The 15,170-nt window shown below is 47.3% G+C and overlaps 2 protein-coding genes across 2 annotated transcripts in view; one reads left to right on the forward strand and one right to left on the reverse strand.

The window, feature by feature from the left end:
- LOC308335904 (GTPase IMAP family member 8-like) overlaps positions 1-15,170 on the forward strand; it is a gene marked incomplete at its 3' end in the record, with an annotated part of 70,585 nt that overhangs the window by 15,464 nt on the left and 39,951 nt on the right. The window lies entirely within an intron of this gene.
- stau1 (staufen double-stranded RNA binding protein 1) overlaps positions 2,538-15,170 on the reverse strand; it is a 30,019-nt gene continuing 17,386 nt past the window's right edge. Inside the window, exons 9-14 of the mRNA XM_080791820.1 lie at positions 14,840-14,986; positions 10,439-10,502; positions 9,434-9,768; positions 7,095-7,217; positions 6,254-6,336; positions 2,538-3,790 (exon numbers count right to left, since the gene is read on the reverse strand). Coding sequence (XP_080647946.1) covers positions 3,697-3,790; positions 6,254-6,336; positions 7,095-7,217; positions 9,434-9,768; positions 10,439-10,502; positions 14,840-14,986 — 846 coding nt within the window. The 3' untranslated portion in view covers positions 2,538-3,696. The remainder of the gene's footprint in view (positions 3,791-6,253; positions 6,337-7,094; positions 7,218-9,433; positions 9,769-10,438; positions 10,503-14,839; positions 14,987-15,170) is intronic.

Consider the following 15,170-nt stretch of genomic DNA (forward strand, 5'->3'; position numbering starts at 1 on the left):
GAACAGAGAGCCTTCATTCGTATCATTAACACTGACTCGGTTTGACCAGAATGGAACAGAGCCTTCATTAGTATAATTAACTCTGACTGTTTGACCAGAATGGAACAGAGAGCCTTCATTCGTATCATTAACACTGACTCGGTTTGACCAGAATGGAACAGAGCCTTCATTAGCATCATTAACACTGACTCTGTTTGTACCAGAATGGAACAGAGCCTTCATTAGCGTCATTAACACTGACTCTGTTTGACCAGAATGGAACAGAGCCTTCATTAGCGTCATTAACACTGACTCTGTTTGACCAGAATGGAACAGAGCCTTCATTAGCGTCATTAACACTGACTCTGTTTGACCAGAATGGAACAGAGCCTTCATCAGTATCGTCGGCATTCGGGCAAAACCGAGCTACTCTGGTAAAGTTTGAGAGTAAACAGCAGCCGACAGCCATGCAGCCACTGGGCCTGAACGGTGCCGTGGTCATAACACCTCTTCTGAGGAAGCTCGCCACTGACCGAAACGGCTTCCAAAAACATTCGTCTTCTGTGCCGCGCAAGTCAGGCAGTGCGCAGCAAACGTAATCCTTTATTGTTGTGGGCAAACACAGCCTTCGTTTTGCGTATATGCACCTTCTTTAGACATTTGACCTGAGGTGCGCATTCTATTTATATATAATTTTTTCTTACTCTAATGGTGGACAAACACCGCCTCGTCTTCTCTTCTCGGGGACACGTTCACATTCATCTCGGAAAAAAGGCCAATCTGCAAAGCTTTTCGTTTAATTAATAGCTATAGATAAAACAAAACTGTACATCTTATGGTGTTGAGCAAAGGGACCGTCAGTGTCGCTGGTTCTCTGAAAGGGTCCAAATGGACCCTTATACAGGGCTGAAACTCTGACAGTGAACAAATGGGGTCCATTTGGTTCCGTTTGTTTTGTACACTCTCAGAGTTATGGGGGGTGATTCAAATAAAATAAGTTGGTTTTGTTCTTCATAATTTGCGGGTAGCCTGCGATGCTGCCCTAAATGCCGCGCCCCGTTTCACATTTTGATTATTCATCCAGGAATGCGATCAAGAGAAATTATGTCATGGTTTCAAAGCTTCAAGGGGGGCGAGTTTAACCCATTCTGAACGGGAACCCATTCTGGTGTTAGCATCATGTTATGCTTTAGCTATTGAAAAATAGCAGATCTACAAGCTCATAGCGCGCCACCGAGTGGCGCGCTACGAGCTTGTAGGTCTGCCATTTTTGAAAAATCGAAGAACGACTGACATTTTTTTTTAAATCTGATCTCAGGTCAGAATGGGTTTATCAGACCAGTGTGTGTGTCCAGTGGAAACCTCGTATGAATCTGATCTCAGGTCAGAATGGGATAAGAGATGGGAACAGAGTCATGTTGGGGGGGGGGGGGGGGGGCAAGTAGTCCTATTTGGGCTACAACATAAAACACTTAAAATAAAAAACCCAGAGCAAAAGCAAGTCTCTCTAAAAGGAGAAAATTAAAAGAAACAAACAAAATGAGCTCTTAGCCATGAAGATAAACGAAGAAAAGAAAGAGAAAAAAAAAGCTTCCACGATCGTCGCTTCGTTCTACTTTTTACTCGACTAGGATGCAGCCGCATTTAACGCAAAAAGCAAAAAAAAAAAAAAAAAAGAATAAATAATGTATACAATTAAACAACATCAAAGAAAACATCTTTTTTTTTCTCTCTTTAACAATCTTGTTTAACTGTGAACATTGCGATTAAACATCTTAATATATGAAACAGTGTTGGCTTTAGAGAGCCTACGGCCGCCGTCCCGTCCCCCGTCCCACCACCCCTAAAACAAAGCGAGCTGTAGACTTCCAAAGTGATTTATACTAAAGTTTTGCGCGGCGGACATAGCAGAGGTACGTAGCCCTGGAGAGACCATCGAGAGAGAGAGAACCAGGACATAGCAGAGGTACGTAGCCCTGGAGTGGCCATCGAGAGAGAGAAACAGGACATAGCAGAGGTACGTAGCCCTGGAGTGGCCATCGAGAGAGAACCAGGGCATCGCAGAGGTACGTAGCCCTGGAGAGGCCATCGAGAGAGAACCAGGGCATCGCAGAGGTACGTAGCCCTGGAGAGGCCATCTAGAGAGAGAACCAGGGCATAGCAGAGGTACGTAGCCCTGGAGAGGCCATAGAGAGAGAGAACCAGGGCATAGCAGAGGTACGTAGCCCTGGAGAGGCCATCTAGAGAGAAACAGGACATAGCAGAGGTACGTAGCCCTGGAGAGGCCATCGAGAGAGAGAAACAGGACATAGCAGAGGTACGTAGCCCTGGAGAGACCATCGAGAGAGAGAGAACCAGGGCATCGCAGAGGTACGTAGCCCTGGAGAGGCCATCTAGAGAGAGAAACAGGGCATCGCAGAGGTACGTAGCCCTGGAGAGGCCATTTAGAGAGAGAAACAGGGCATCGCAGAGGTACGTAGCCCTGGAGAGGCCATTTAGAGAGAACCAGGGCATCGCAGAGGTACGTAGCCCTGGAGAGGCCATTTAGAGAGAACCAGGGCATCGCAGAGGTACGTAGCCCTGGAGAGGCCATTTAGAGAGAACCAGGGCATCGCAGAGGTACGTAGCCCTGGAGTGGCCAACGAGAGAGAAACAGGGCATCGCAGAGGTACGTAGCCCTGGAGAGGCCATCTAGAGAGAAACAGGACATCGCAGAGGTACGTAGCCCTGGAGAGGCCATCGAGAGAGAGAGAAACAGGACATCGCAGAGGTACGTAGCCCTGGAGTGGCCATCTAGAGAGAGAACCAGGGCATCGCAGAGGTACTTAGCCCTGGAGAGGCCATCGAGAGAGAACCAGGGCATCGCAGAGGTACGTAGCCCTGGAGAGGCCATCGAGAGAGGGAGAAACAGGACATCGCAGAGGTACGTAGCCCTGGAGAGACCATCGAGAGAGGGAGAAACAGGACATCGCAGAGGTACCCCTGGAGAGGCCATCGAGAGAGAGAGAACCAGGGCATCGCAGAGGTACGTAGCCCTGGAGAGGCCATCGAGAGAGAACCAGGGCATCGCAGAGGTACATAGCCCTGGAGAGACCAACGAGAGAGAGACGGTTTATATAGGATGCCAATTCGAGATCGCAAATGAGTAACTTGTGGTCTTCGAAATACTATATTTGTGATCGTGATCTGGAATTATAGCAATTCGAGACGACGAGTTATTATTAGTTCGAGAGATATAAATTAGTAATTCGAGAGCACGAAATAGTATTTGGAGGCACGGGTTACTATTTCGAGATATCGAATTAGCGTTCAAAAAAATAATAATTGAGTACCACAGACGATAAACTGTCTAAGTCCAAATTTCTTTCTGACTCCTCCACGAAAAGGCCTCGTTGTCCTGAACCCTTATCTATCATTTATACATTATGGATCAATAGTGTGGACTTAGACAGTTTTTCGTCTGTGGCATTCAATTATTATTATTATTATTATTATATTATATATATATATCTTGATGGCCACTCCAGGGCTCCGTACAGATGTTACACAAGCTCGTCGATACCGCTGCTGCCATGTCCGGCGCGCAAACCATGAAGCGTAAAAGTCGGTCTTCTTTAAAACATCCAGAACACAGTGTGAGTTTTCTCTAGTGCTTTTTTTTCTGTCAAGACGACCAAACATGGCGTGTTTGTTTGTTTGTTTGTGCGTTCGTTCTGTCTAAACGGTGCCGTCCAGAGTCTGTGCCTGCATGGTGCTGGAGTTAGCCTGTTTGAGGAGCGACTCCGTATCCATGTCCTGCTGCTTGCCGCACCTGCAGAGACACAAACAACAACAATGGTGTCCATTATAGGGACACTTCATCCTTTTATGTGTGTAATTTGGTTTTAGATCTTTTAGATTGTAGCAGTGAGCCTGTTGTCTCTGATGTCATGGACACTGGTCTCACTACCTTCCTGGACTACAATTCCCACCATTCTTTGGTGCACTGCTCCTCCTTGTGGATAGGGGGGAGAGCTGTCTTACTGAGACAACATGTAGTCCAGGAAGGAAGTGAGCCCAGTGTCCATGACATCAGAGACACCAGGCTCACTGATACAATCTAAAATATCTAAAACCACATATTACACACATAAAGACCCCCAGGAAAGTGATCTAAAGCTTCTAAACGTCATTAACATATATTTTTTCTGCAAAAAGGGTGAAGTGTCCCTTTAAACAAAGCATTACACGGACTGGCTCCAAATCTACATCTCCGAATCACTGCATGCTAAACCTAACACACGTTCACTCAGGTCCTCCGATAAAGGCCTTCTGTCTATCCTTCTACAACCAGACTCAAAACAAAAGGGTGACCGACCGCGCATTTGAAGTGGTCGCCCCCCCACTCTGTGGAATGCCCCATGCCCCTTGAACTGAAGAATGCACAGTCTGTCGACGGTTTTAAGAGATTGTTAAAAACGTATTTATTTCGTCAGCACTTTATTTTATGATATTTTTTTTTTTTTGCTTGATTTGGTGCATTTTAATGTTTTACCTTCTACTGTTTGTTTCGTGACCTTGTTTTAACCCATTCTGAACGGGAACCCCATGTTGGTGTTAGCATCATGTTATGCTTTAGCTATTGAAAAATAGCAGATCTACAAGCTCATAGCGCGCCACCGAGTGGCGCGCTACGAGCTTGTAGGTCTGCTATTTTTTGAAAAATCGAAGAACGACTGACATTTTTAGAATCTGATCTCAGGTCAGAATGGGTTAATCAGACCAGTGTGTGTCCAGCGGAAACCTCGTATGAATCTGATCTCAGGTCAGAATGGGTTAATCAGACCAGTGTGTGTCCAGTGGAAACCTCGTATGAATCTGATCTCAGGTCAGAATGGGTTAATCAGACCAGTGTGTGTCCAGTGGAAACCTCGTATGAATCTGATCTCAGGTCAGAATGGGTTAACATGATTGTTTTACCTGTTGTTCAGCACTTTGTAACATTGTTTCGAAAGGTGCTCTATAAATAAAATGTACTTACTTACTTAAGTCGACTGCAGGGCTGCCGCGATTACAAACATGTTAAGTTGACGACTGATTGTGGTGCAAATAATCGCGATTATCGACGACTCAATTGTGTTTTTGGGCACTAGAGACTACCCATTTGAACATGTGAGTAAAAACATACTTGCACACAAGCGGTGCGCCAGTGAGCATGCGCCGTCAAAACGTTAGGTGCGCGCCGCGGTAGATCAAAGGCATGGAGCTGAGAGACAGGGATTTTTAGAGAACGCTGCCAGGAATTCAAAAGGAACTAGACTTGACTAATCATTACAAGTGGCTCTTGTTTTGATGAGTCAGTTTCTGGCACAGAAAGTCTGTTTCACTTGTAAACAAGCTACGAAGGATGAGCTGTCCACGTTAAACCACGTTATAGCGACCATGTTTACAATATGAAAACTGTCACTTAGACAATGTAGGTTACACACGCTGGAATTAAACATGGAACCTGCATTAGGTGCAGCATTAGGTGAGTAATTCATTATGTGTTGGACGTTCGTGGTTGTGCTAGAGATAAACGGAACAGGTGCTGCCAGTGGGATATACTGCTGCTTAAAGGAGAATTCCATACTAAAAGGCTTTCTTACCTTTCTTTGTAGTTGTTACGTCCCCACCAAAGAGGTCCAGGTGTTATTTTGTGCAAAAGCTCCTAAATGAATTGCATTGAATGGGAATTGAATGGGAATTTCTTTGTATATATCCTCTCTTCATAATGTAAATAATATCCCAAGCGGCACACTTTACTACTTCTTTCGATGGAAATAAGCGAACTAGCATAACACCCCATAGCCCCATTCAATTCCCATTCAATGCAATGCAATTCATTGAGGGCTTATGGTAGGGAAAATAGCCAATAAGGAGTTTTTGCACAAAAAAACACCTGGACCTCTTTGGTGGGGACGTAACAACTACAAAGAAAGGTAAGAAAGATAAGAAAGCATTCTAGCATGGAATTCTCCTTTAACGACGACACTGTCTGTGACTATAGGTGTACTAGTGTAGCTTTACATCTGTTGCATCTGCCCGTGTGAAAGCAGCATAACGTTGTGGCAGGATACGAACGTCTGTACCCCCCCCCCAGCTCTCGCTGTGCGCACCAAACTACATGGGCAGGTGCTCCTCCTTTGAGTACTAGCCCCAAAATAATAGTGTGCACCCCTGCTAATGTGGTTGTCTTTACCCAGAGACAGCCCCTAGGAGGACGTAATGTAATGTAATGTAATGTCGTCTTTACCCAGAGATTGGTCCGTTTCCTGTCCTGTCGTTGGGTTGCTGCTGATCCAGCTCCGACAGTAACTTCAGAATATTCAACGCCGCCTGTTGGTTAGAAGGAACCACATTACACAGCCTGTCTAGAAGGGTGCAGTACCTAGTTTAGACTAGTCATTGGAAGGAACCACATTACACAGCCTGTCTAGAAGGGTGCAGTACCTAGTTTAGACTAGTCATTGGAGGGAACAACATTACACACCATATTGGTTAGATCGTTAGAACAACACTTGTTTGCTTCGGAGACAGATTCACCATATGTGACCAGATTTTGACTGAGAGCCTGCCATCGCACAACCTCCAGCTTTTCACCAGAGAACAACTTTATTTTTTTCTCCAAAATGAGTTAATAGCACTGCAGACTCTTCACACACTAGCTGTAAATATGAAATAAATGCTTTAACATCTAGCTAGGTGTAATGTTAGAGACCACAGAAGTGAACCCGTTTTCTCAACTCACTGTTTTCTCTGCAAGAAATAACTCTATAAGCCATAACTCCAAAAGTGGTGGGTCAAACTGAACAACCAATATGTCAATTTGAAGCTATGATTCCCTGCTTTCACAAAGAAAATAAATAAAAAATAAATAAAATTAAAACAATCCAATGGCAGTCCCTCAGTCCCCCGACACTCACCATACGGTAACAGACTCACCATACGGTAACAGACTCACCATACGGTAACAGACTCACCATACGGTAACAGACTCACCATACGGTAACAGACTCACCATACGGTAACAGACTCACCATACGGTAACAGACTCACCATACGGTAACAGACTCACCATACGGTAACAGACTCACCATATCGTGACAAGAGTCCACATCCTTGCCGATGCCGTGGCTGATGAGCGGGGGTTGGGAGGAGCAGTTTATCAGCGACACAAACTCATTCTTATTGTTTTTGGGGAAGTCTTTGTATTCCACCTGCAAGAGAAGTTAAAATAATAAACATCAATGTCACATTATCTCTGCATCAATAATAGCCCGCTTTACAAGCCTGTGCAGATATGACCATTCATTTGAAAAATACAAGGGGACGGATCTCAAAACAAATCAATTGATTCAATGTACAGTTTAGGCATTTAGCCAGGTCTACAACTTTGACCGGGCATCTGTCTACTACATAAACAGGAGATCCGAAATGCTATAAGGAAAATGTGACGACACATCCATCAAAAGATCGGTAATGGCTGGTCCCCTGCGGGTCATGGGGCGGGTTCCAGGGGGTCCACAGCAAAACTACTTTACATAGCCTGATACATAAAGAATTTTGAGATCGGCACTGGTCTTTGACGCTCTAGTCTCGCATGGCCAAACTGTCTATTTTCTAACGCTTCCGTCATACTGTCTGGAGCAACGGAAGCTCTGATCATGAGTAAAATATAAATGCTTCCGCATTACAGTCTGGAACAACGGAAGCTCTGATCATGAGTAAAATATAAATGCTTCCGTCATACAGTCTGGAGCAACGGAAGCTCTGATCATGAGTAAAATATAAATGCTTCCGTCATACAGTCTGGAGCAACGGAAGCTCTGATCATGAGTAAAATATAAATGTTTCCGCATTAGTCTGGAGCAACGGAAGCTCTGATCATGAGTAAAATATAAATGCTTCCGTCGTACAGTCTGGAGCAACGGAAGCTCTGATCACGAGTAAAATGTAAATGCTTCCGTCGTACAGTCTGGAGCAACGGGGGCTCTGATCATGAGTAAAATATAAATGCTTCCGTCGTACAGTCTGGAGCAACGGAAGCTCTGATCATGAGTAAAATATAAATGCTTCCGTCATACAGTCTGGAGCAACGGAAGCTCTGATCATGAGTAAAATATAAATGCTTCCGTCATACAGTCTGGAGCAACGGAAGCTCTGATCATGAGTAAAATATAAATGCTTCCGTCATACAGTCTGGAGCAACGGAAGCTCTGATCATGAGTAAAATATAAATGCTTCCGTCATACAGTCTGGAGCAACGGAAGCTCTGATCATGAGTAAAATATAAATGCTTCCGTCTCACAGTCTGGAGCAACAGAGGCTCTAAAAAAGTAGACTAAAATGTTAGGAAGGGACTAGTGGACAATCCATTATACGGCAAGTCATTTTACTCTTGATTACATGCTGAAAATAGCAAATCTACAAGCTTGTAGATCTGCTATTTTCAGCAAGTGTAAAATCAGTCATTACGACAGCATCAAGGCCAGCCAAAACACAAGTTTGACGACTAAATCAACTGTAGATTTAGTCGACTAAAATCGCATGACACTTAGTCTTAAAGGTATATTCAGTGATTTCACTTAATTCAAATATCACTTCTTTTTTTGTTTTGTTGTGATAATCCTCCCTATACTATAGAGTGTGCTGACCATATAAGGAGTTCCTCCCTGTCCCCAGTTAACCCCTGGGGGTCAAAAAACCGTATGTTTCGTTTTTGGCTAGGTGGCCCATGCAGCCTTCATCCAATCAGGATAGAGATGGGCCTTCTTCCGCCAATCATAATCGAGTGGGAGTGGGCCCGTTGACCTGCCGTGTCCCCCCCCCCCCCCCACTGTAGTGCGTGCATGTGCACATCTTGTTACCGAGGTGGACCGGGGGGGTTTTCCAAATCACCCAAATCACTGAATGCTCCTTTAAAGGAGAATTCCATACTAGAAGGCTTTCTTACCTTTCTTTGTAGTTGTTACGTCCCCACCAAAGAGGTCCAGGTGTTATTTTGAGCAAAAGCTCCTGGCTATTTCCCTACCATAAGCCCTACATGAATTGCATTGAATGGGAATTGAATGGGGCTATGGGGGTGTTGTACTAATTCGCTTATTTCCACCGCTCAAAATTATAATTTCTTTGTATATATCCTCTCTTCATAATGTCCCAAGCGGCACACTTTACTACTTCTTTCGATGGAAATAAGCGAACTAGCATAACACCCCATAGCCCCATTCAATGCAATGCAATTCATTGAGGGCTTATGGTAGGGAAAACAGCCAATAAGGAGTTTTTTCACAAAAAAACACCTGGACCTCTTTGGTGGGGACGTAACGACTACAAAGAAAGGTAAGAAAGATAAGAAAGCATTCTAGCATGGAATTCTCCTTTAACAACAAAACATTCCAGGTGACTAAAACGATGCCAAACAACAGTGTTGTACCTGCAGAGCCTGCACCGAGGCCAGGAAGCCCAGCTGCTCCGAGGGCCTGGCCAGCGGGCCGTGGGGCGGCGCGGCGGGGCTCGGCTGGCTGCCGTTCTTCAGGACGGTCTCGGCGGTGGGCGAGGAGCCCGTGTACAGCAGCTCGTTGGCGATGATGGCGGTGAGCGTGGCCACGGCCGGGTCGGGCGCCGGCCGCTTGGAGTCCTTGCCGTGCAGGTGGCTGCTGTGGCACGACGCCCCGACCGCCTGGGCCACCTCGGGCACCATGGGCAGGATGCCCGCCGGGAGCTGCTGGTGGTTCAGGTACGGCAGCCGGTAGTCCTCCTCCTTGGCGCCTGTTGGGAGAGTGACCCCCACACACACACAGGGTTTAGACTAGAGACCCTTCTCTATGACACCCTGGACAACGCTCCACACGTCCCAGACTCTTCTCCCTTCCCTACAACACCCTGGACAACACTCCACACGTCCCAGACTCTTCTGCCTTCCCTACAACACCCTGGACAACGCTCCACACGTCCCAGACTCTTCTCCCTTCTCTAAAACACCCTGGACAACACTCCACACGTCCCAGACTCTTCTGCCTTCCCTACAACACCCTGGACAACGCTCCACACGTCCCAGACTCTTCTCCCTTCTCTAAAACACACTGGACAACGCTCCACACGTCCCAGACTCTTCTCCCTTCCCTACAACACCCTGGACAACGCTCCACACGTCCCAGACTCTTCTCCCTTCCCTACAACACCCTGGACAACGCTCCACACGTGCCAGACTCTTCTCCCTTCTCTAAAACACCCTGGACAACGCTCCACGCGTCCCAGACTCTTCTCCCTTCTCTACAACACCCTGGACAACGCTCCACATGCCCGGCCTAGAGTCTCCCTCCTGGCTCCGAAAACTGTGGAATAACCTCCCCAATGCAGTCAGAACTGTAGACTCACTCCAAATGTTTCTCTTGCATACTCTGCTCAAGTGTAAAGATGTCTGGTAAGCGGTACTCACCCATGGTGGCCTCCTCCTCATAGAAGGTCACTTTGCGTCCGTCTCCAGGTTTCTTTAGTGGAACCTAGAGAGAGAATAGAAATCACACACAATGAAAAGGCTGTGGCTCAGTGGTAGAGTGGCCACTAAGGGGCGACGGTGGATCAGGGGTAGAGCGGTCGGATGGTAACCCCAAGTTTGCCAGTTCGAACCCGGGCTCCCCCAGAGTTAGTGTCCAAGTGTCCTTGAGCAAGACTCTGAACCCCTAATTGCTCCCGATGTGCAGGTTGGTGAATTGCATGGTTTCCGCTGCCATCGGTGTGTGAATGTATGGGTGAACGTAATGCACAATCTATGTAAAACGCCTTGGATGAATGCACCATTTACCGGTCAAAATGACCTCTCAGACATGCTACTGTTAAAGGCAGGCATGCAAACAGGCCCAAGGTGAAAAAGGTGACAGTGTGCGGGGCCAACGCTGTGCCGCGGGCAAAACCGCGGCGCAAATCTTTTAAGCGTTTATCGGTACTAAACCCACTTTGGGGGGGGGGGGGGTGTCATGGGGGACAGTATATACTACACTGTACTGTACTAGCCCTCCTCCCGGCCTGTGTGTCTGTGTGTTAGGCTGTGCAACAGTGACACTTGGTGGTGAACAAATGCTATAACGCTATGTTTCGTGCTCGGACACAGCCAGGGACCCAGGGACACAGCCAGGGACAGACCCAGTGACACAGGGACAGCCAGGGACAGACCCAGTGACACAGGGACAGCCAGGGACAGACCCAGTGACACAGGGACACAGCCAGGGACACATCCAGGGACAGACCCAGTGACACAGGGACAGCCAGGGACAGACCCAGTGACACAGGGACAGCCAGGGACAGACCCAGTGACACAGCCAGGGACACATCCAGGGACAGACCCAGTGACACAGGGACAGCCAGGGACAGACCCAGTGACACAGGGACAGCCAGGGACAGACCCAGTGACACAGGGACACAGCCAGGGACAGCCAGGGACAGACCCAGTGACACAGGGACACAGCCAGGGACAGACCCAGTGACACAGGGACAGCGAGGGACAGACCCAGTGACACAGGGACAGCCAGGGACAGACCCAGTGACACAGGGACACAGCCAGGGACACAGCCAGGGACAGACCCAGTGACACAGGGACACAGCCAGGGACACAGCCAGGGACAGACCCAGTGACACAGGGACAGCCAGGGACAGACCTAGTGACACAGGGACAGCCAGGGACAGACCCAGTGACACAGGGACACAGCCAGGGACAGCCAGGGACAGACCCAGTGACACAGGGACACAGCCAGGGACAGACCCAGTGACACAGGGACACAGCCAGGGACAGACCCAGTGACACAGGGACAGCGAGGGACAGACCCAGTGACACAGGGACAGCCAGGGACAGACCCAGTGACACAGGGACACAGCCAGGGACACAGCCAGGGACAGACCCAGTGACACAGGGACACAGCCAGGGACAGACCCAGTGACACAGGGACAGCCAGGGACAGACCTAGTGACACAGGGACAGCCAGGGACAGACCCAATGACACAGTGACACAGCCAGGGACATACCCAGTGACACAGGCACACAGCCAGGAACAGACCCAGTGACACAGGGACACAGGGACCCAGCCAGGGACAGACACAGGGACACAGCCAGGGACAGACCCAATGACACAGGGACACCGCCAGGGACACAGGGACCCAGCCAGGGACAGACACAGGGACACAGCCACACACACATACTGTAGCTGTCTATAGTGTGGTTGAGTGGCTGCACCACTCAAAAATGACAGATGATTATTTACTAAATCAGTACAAATCTAGTCAGTATTGAGCAAGATGTTAACATTCATGTCCTGATAGTCATAGAACAATTAATTTACTCCAACAGGAGCACTAGCCCCTCGAGGAGCACTAGCCCCTCCTATATTCAGTAGATTTGTGTCCTAAATGCCATTGACAATGAATGAATTGTCATATATCGGCTATTTTTGTCCTACACAATCCTACACATTCATTGTCACAAAAATGACAATGAATGGATGATGTATGATGATAAGGGTCACTTCACACAGGTGTGATTTAAAGAAAGAAACTGGTCCAGCACTCACACTCCCATCTCAAAATCCCTTACAGTTACACTCTTCACATCATGTAAAATAGAAAATTATATTCACTGGCAAAATAATGAATTATAATACAAATAAAATGTTTTGGGATGGTTTAGTCAACAGGGTCAGTTTACTTCATTATTTTAGCCTTAGTCAATTTAAGACATGTAGAGTAACATCCTCTCCTTATTCAACAGTTGAGCTGCATGTTTTCGTTTTTAATATATCCATTTAGTATAAGCCCTGGCGGGGGGGGGGGGATGTAGGACTACCAGTTGTATGTATCAAGCGTTTTATTTATTTACTCGCACGCACGCACGCACGCACGCGCGTGCTTTATTTATTTACTCATATGCATGCATGCACACACACGAGCACACAGACAGACACACACACACACACACACACAGCGAGAGAAACTGACGCCGGCGCGTCCACACCACAGACAGTATAACGCAAAGTGCTAACGTTGCTAATGCTAACTGTAGCAGCTAAACTAATGGATCGACTGGCGAGTCACAGACAGTGTGTCAAAATTCATGCCGAGTCCACACAAACAGGTTTATTTTCCGCGGAGCGACCAGTGGCTGCGCACATCATGCCGCCCAGATGCAAGCAGAAATATCGCTCAGAATCATTAGTGACTCACGAGAGTAGTCTGTCAGATAATTCTCCGGGCAGCGAGCTCGGGCTCCACAGACCCCCTCACCCCCCCCAAACATTTTTTTAACGGATTTGCATGAATCACACAGGTCCTATATTTGGGATAAAAACGGCGATTTTCGCCGAAAAGCTACACTTTTGCATGTCTGTAAAGGAGAATTCCATGCTAGAATGCTTTCTTATCTTTACCTTTCTTTGTGGTCGTTACGTCCCCACCAAAGAGGTCCAGGTGTTTTTTTGTGCTTATGGGCTATTTTCCCTACCATAAGCCCTCAATGAATTGCATCGAATGGGAATTGAATGGGGCTATGGGGTGTTATACTAGTTCGCTTATTTCCATCGAAAGAAGTAGTAAAGTGTGCCACTTGGGATATTATTTACATTATGATGAGAGGATATATACAAAGAAATTATAATTTTGAGCGATGGAAATAAGCGAATTAGCACAACACCCCATAGCCCCATTCAATTCCCATCCAATTCAATGCAATTCATTGAGGGCTTATGGTAGGGAAAACAGCCAATATATATAAGGAGCTTTTGCACAAATAAGGAGCTTTTGCACAAAATAACACCTGGACCTCTTTGGTGGGGACGTAACAACTACAAAGAAAGGTAAGAAAGCCTTTTAGTGTGGAATTCTCCTTTAAAAGGTCCCGTCTGTGAGAGTTCAAACGAGGGGGTGGATCCACAATAAGCCGCTCTCCCCAAAATAACCATCGCAGTCTGGCAGAAAACTCATATCTCAATATTCTAACCTCGTGTTATTTTCTATAAATCAACGCCATACTCGATACACACTACAGCGTCACACAAAAGCAGATCTACAAGTTCGAAACGCGGCGCAAAGAGACACGTTTTGAGCTTGTAGATCTGCCGTTTGGTCATTCTTAAATTCAAACCCATTCAGGACAGGAACCCCTTACGTTATACTAGAGCCATTGGAAAAATAGCAGATCTGAGCGAACGTTTTTAACTCAAATCTTTGCTTCTGTCAATCGAACCCGGGACCTTCTGGCTGCGAGGCGACAGCACTACCGACTGTGCCACCGTTTTGAGGGCAGGTTTGGGGGGCTGAGAGGTACCTTTTCATCCATTTTGAGGGCAGGTTTGGGGGGGCTGAGAGGTACCTTTTCATCCATTTTGAGGGCAGGTTTGGGGGGGCTGAGAGGGACCTTTTCATCCATTTTGAGGGCAGGTTTGGGGGGGCTGAGAGGTACCTTTTCATCCATTTTGAGGGCAGGTTTGGGGGGGCTGAGAGGGACCTTTTCATCCATTTTGAGGGCAGGTTTGGGGGGCTGAGAGGGACCTTTTCATCCATTTTGAGGGCAGGTTTGGGGGGCTGAGAGGTACCTTTTCATCCATTTTGAGGGCAGGTTTGGGGGGCTGAGAGGGACCTTTTCATCCGTTTTGAGGGCAGGTTTGGGGGGCTGAGAGGTACCTTTTCATCCATTTTGAGGGCAGGTTTGGGGGGCTGAGAGGTACCTTTTCATCCGTTTTGAGGGCAGGTTTGGGGGGCTGAGAGGGACCTTTTCATCCATTTTGAGGGCAGGTTTGGGGGGGCTGAGGTACCTTTTCAACCATTTTGAGGGCAGGTTTGGGGGGCTGAGAGGTACCTTTTCATCCATTTTGAGGGCAGGTTTGGGGGGCTGAGGTTGAGGCACTTTGTATCCCAGGAGCTCCAGCATCTTTTCGGCTGCGTTCCTCTTGGCCACCTTCTTACTGGGACCCATTCCTTCTGCACACTGGCTGCACACCGCCACCTAGCGCGCACACACGCACGCACACACACACACACACACACACACACACACACACGCAACCAACCAACCACACACACACACACACAAACACATTTAACATCTGTATTTGCATTCACATTTAACAAGAACTTCTTGAACACAAACAATAGTGGATGCACAAACTCGGAAAACTACAACAAGTGCT

Source organism: Protomyctophum bolini (genome assembly GCF_963924005.1).
Source record: "Protomyctophum bolini genome assembly, chromosome: 20".
Taxonomy (NCBI): domain Eukaryota; kingdom Metazoa; phylum Chordata; class Actinopteri; order Myctophiformes; family Myctophidae; genus Protomyctophum; species Protomyctophum bolini.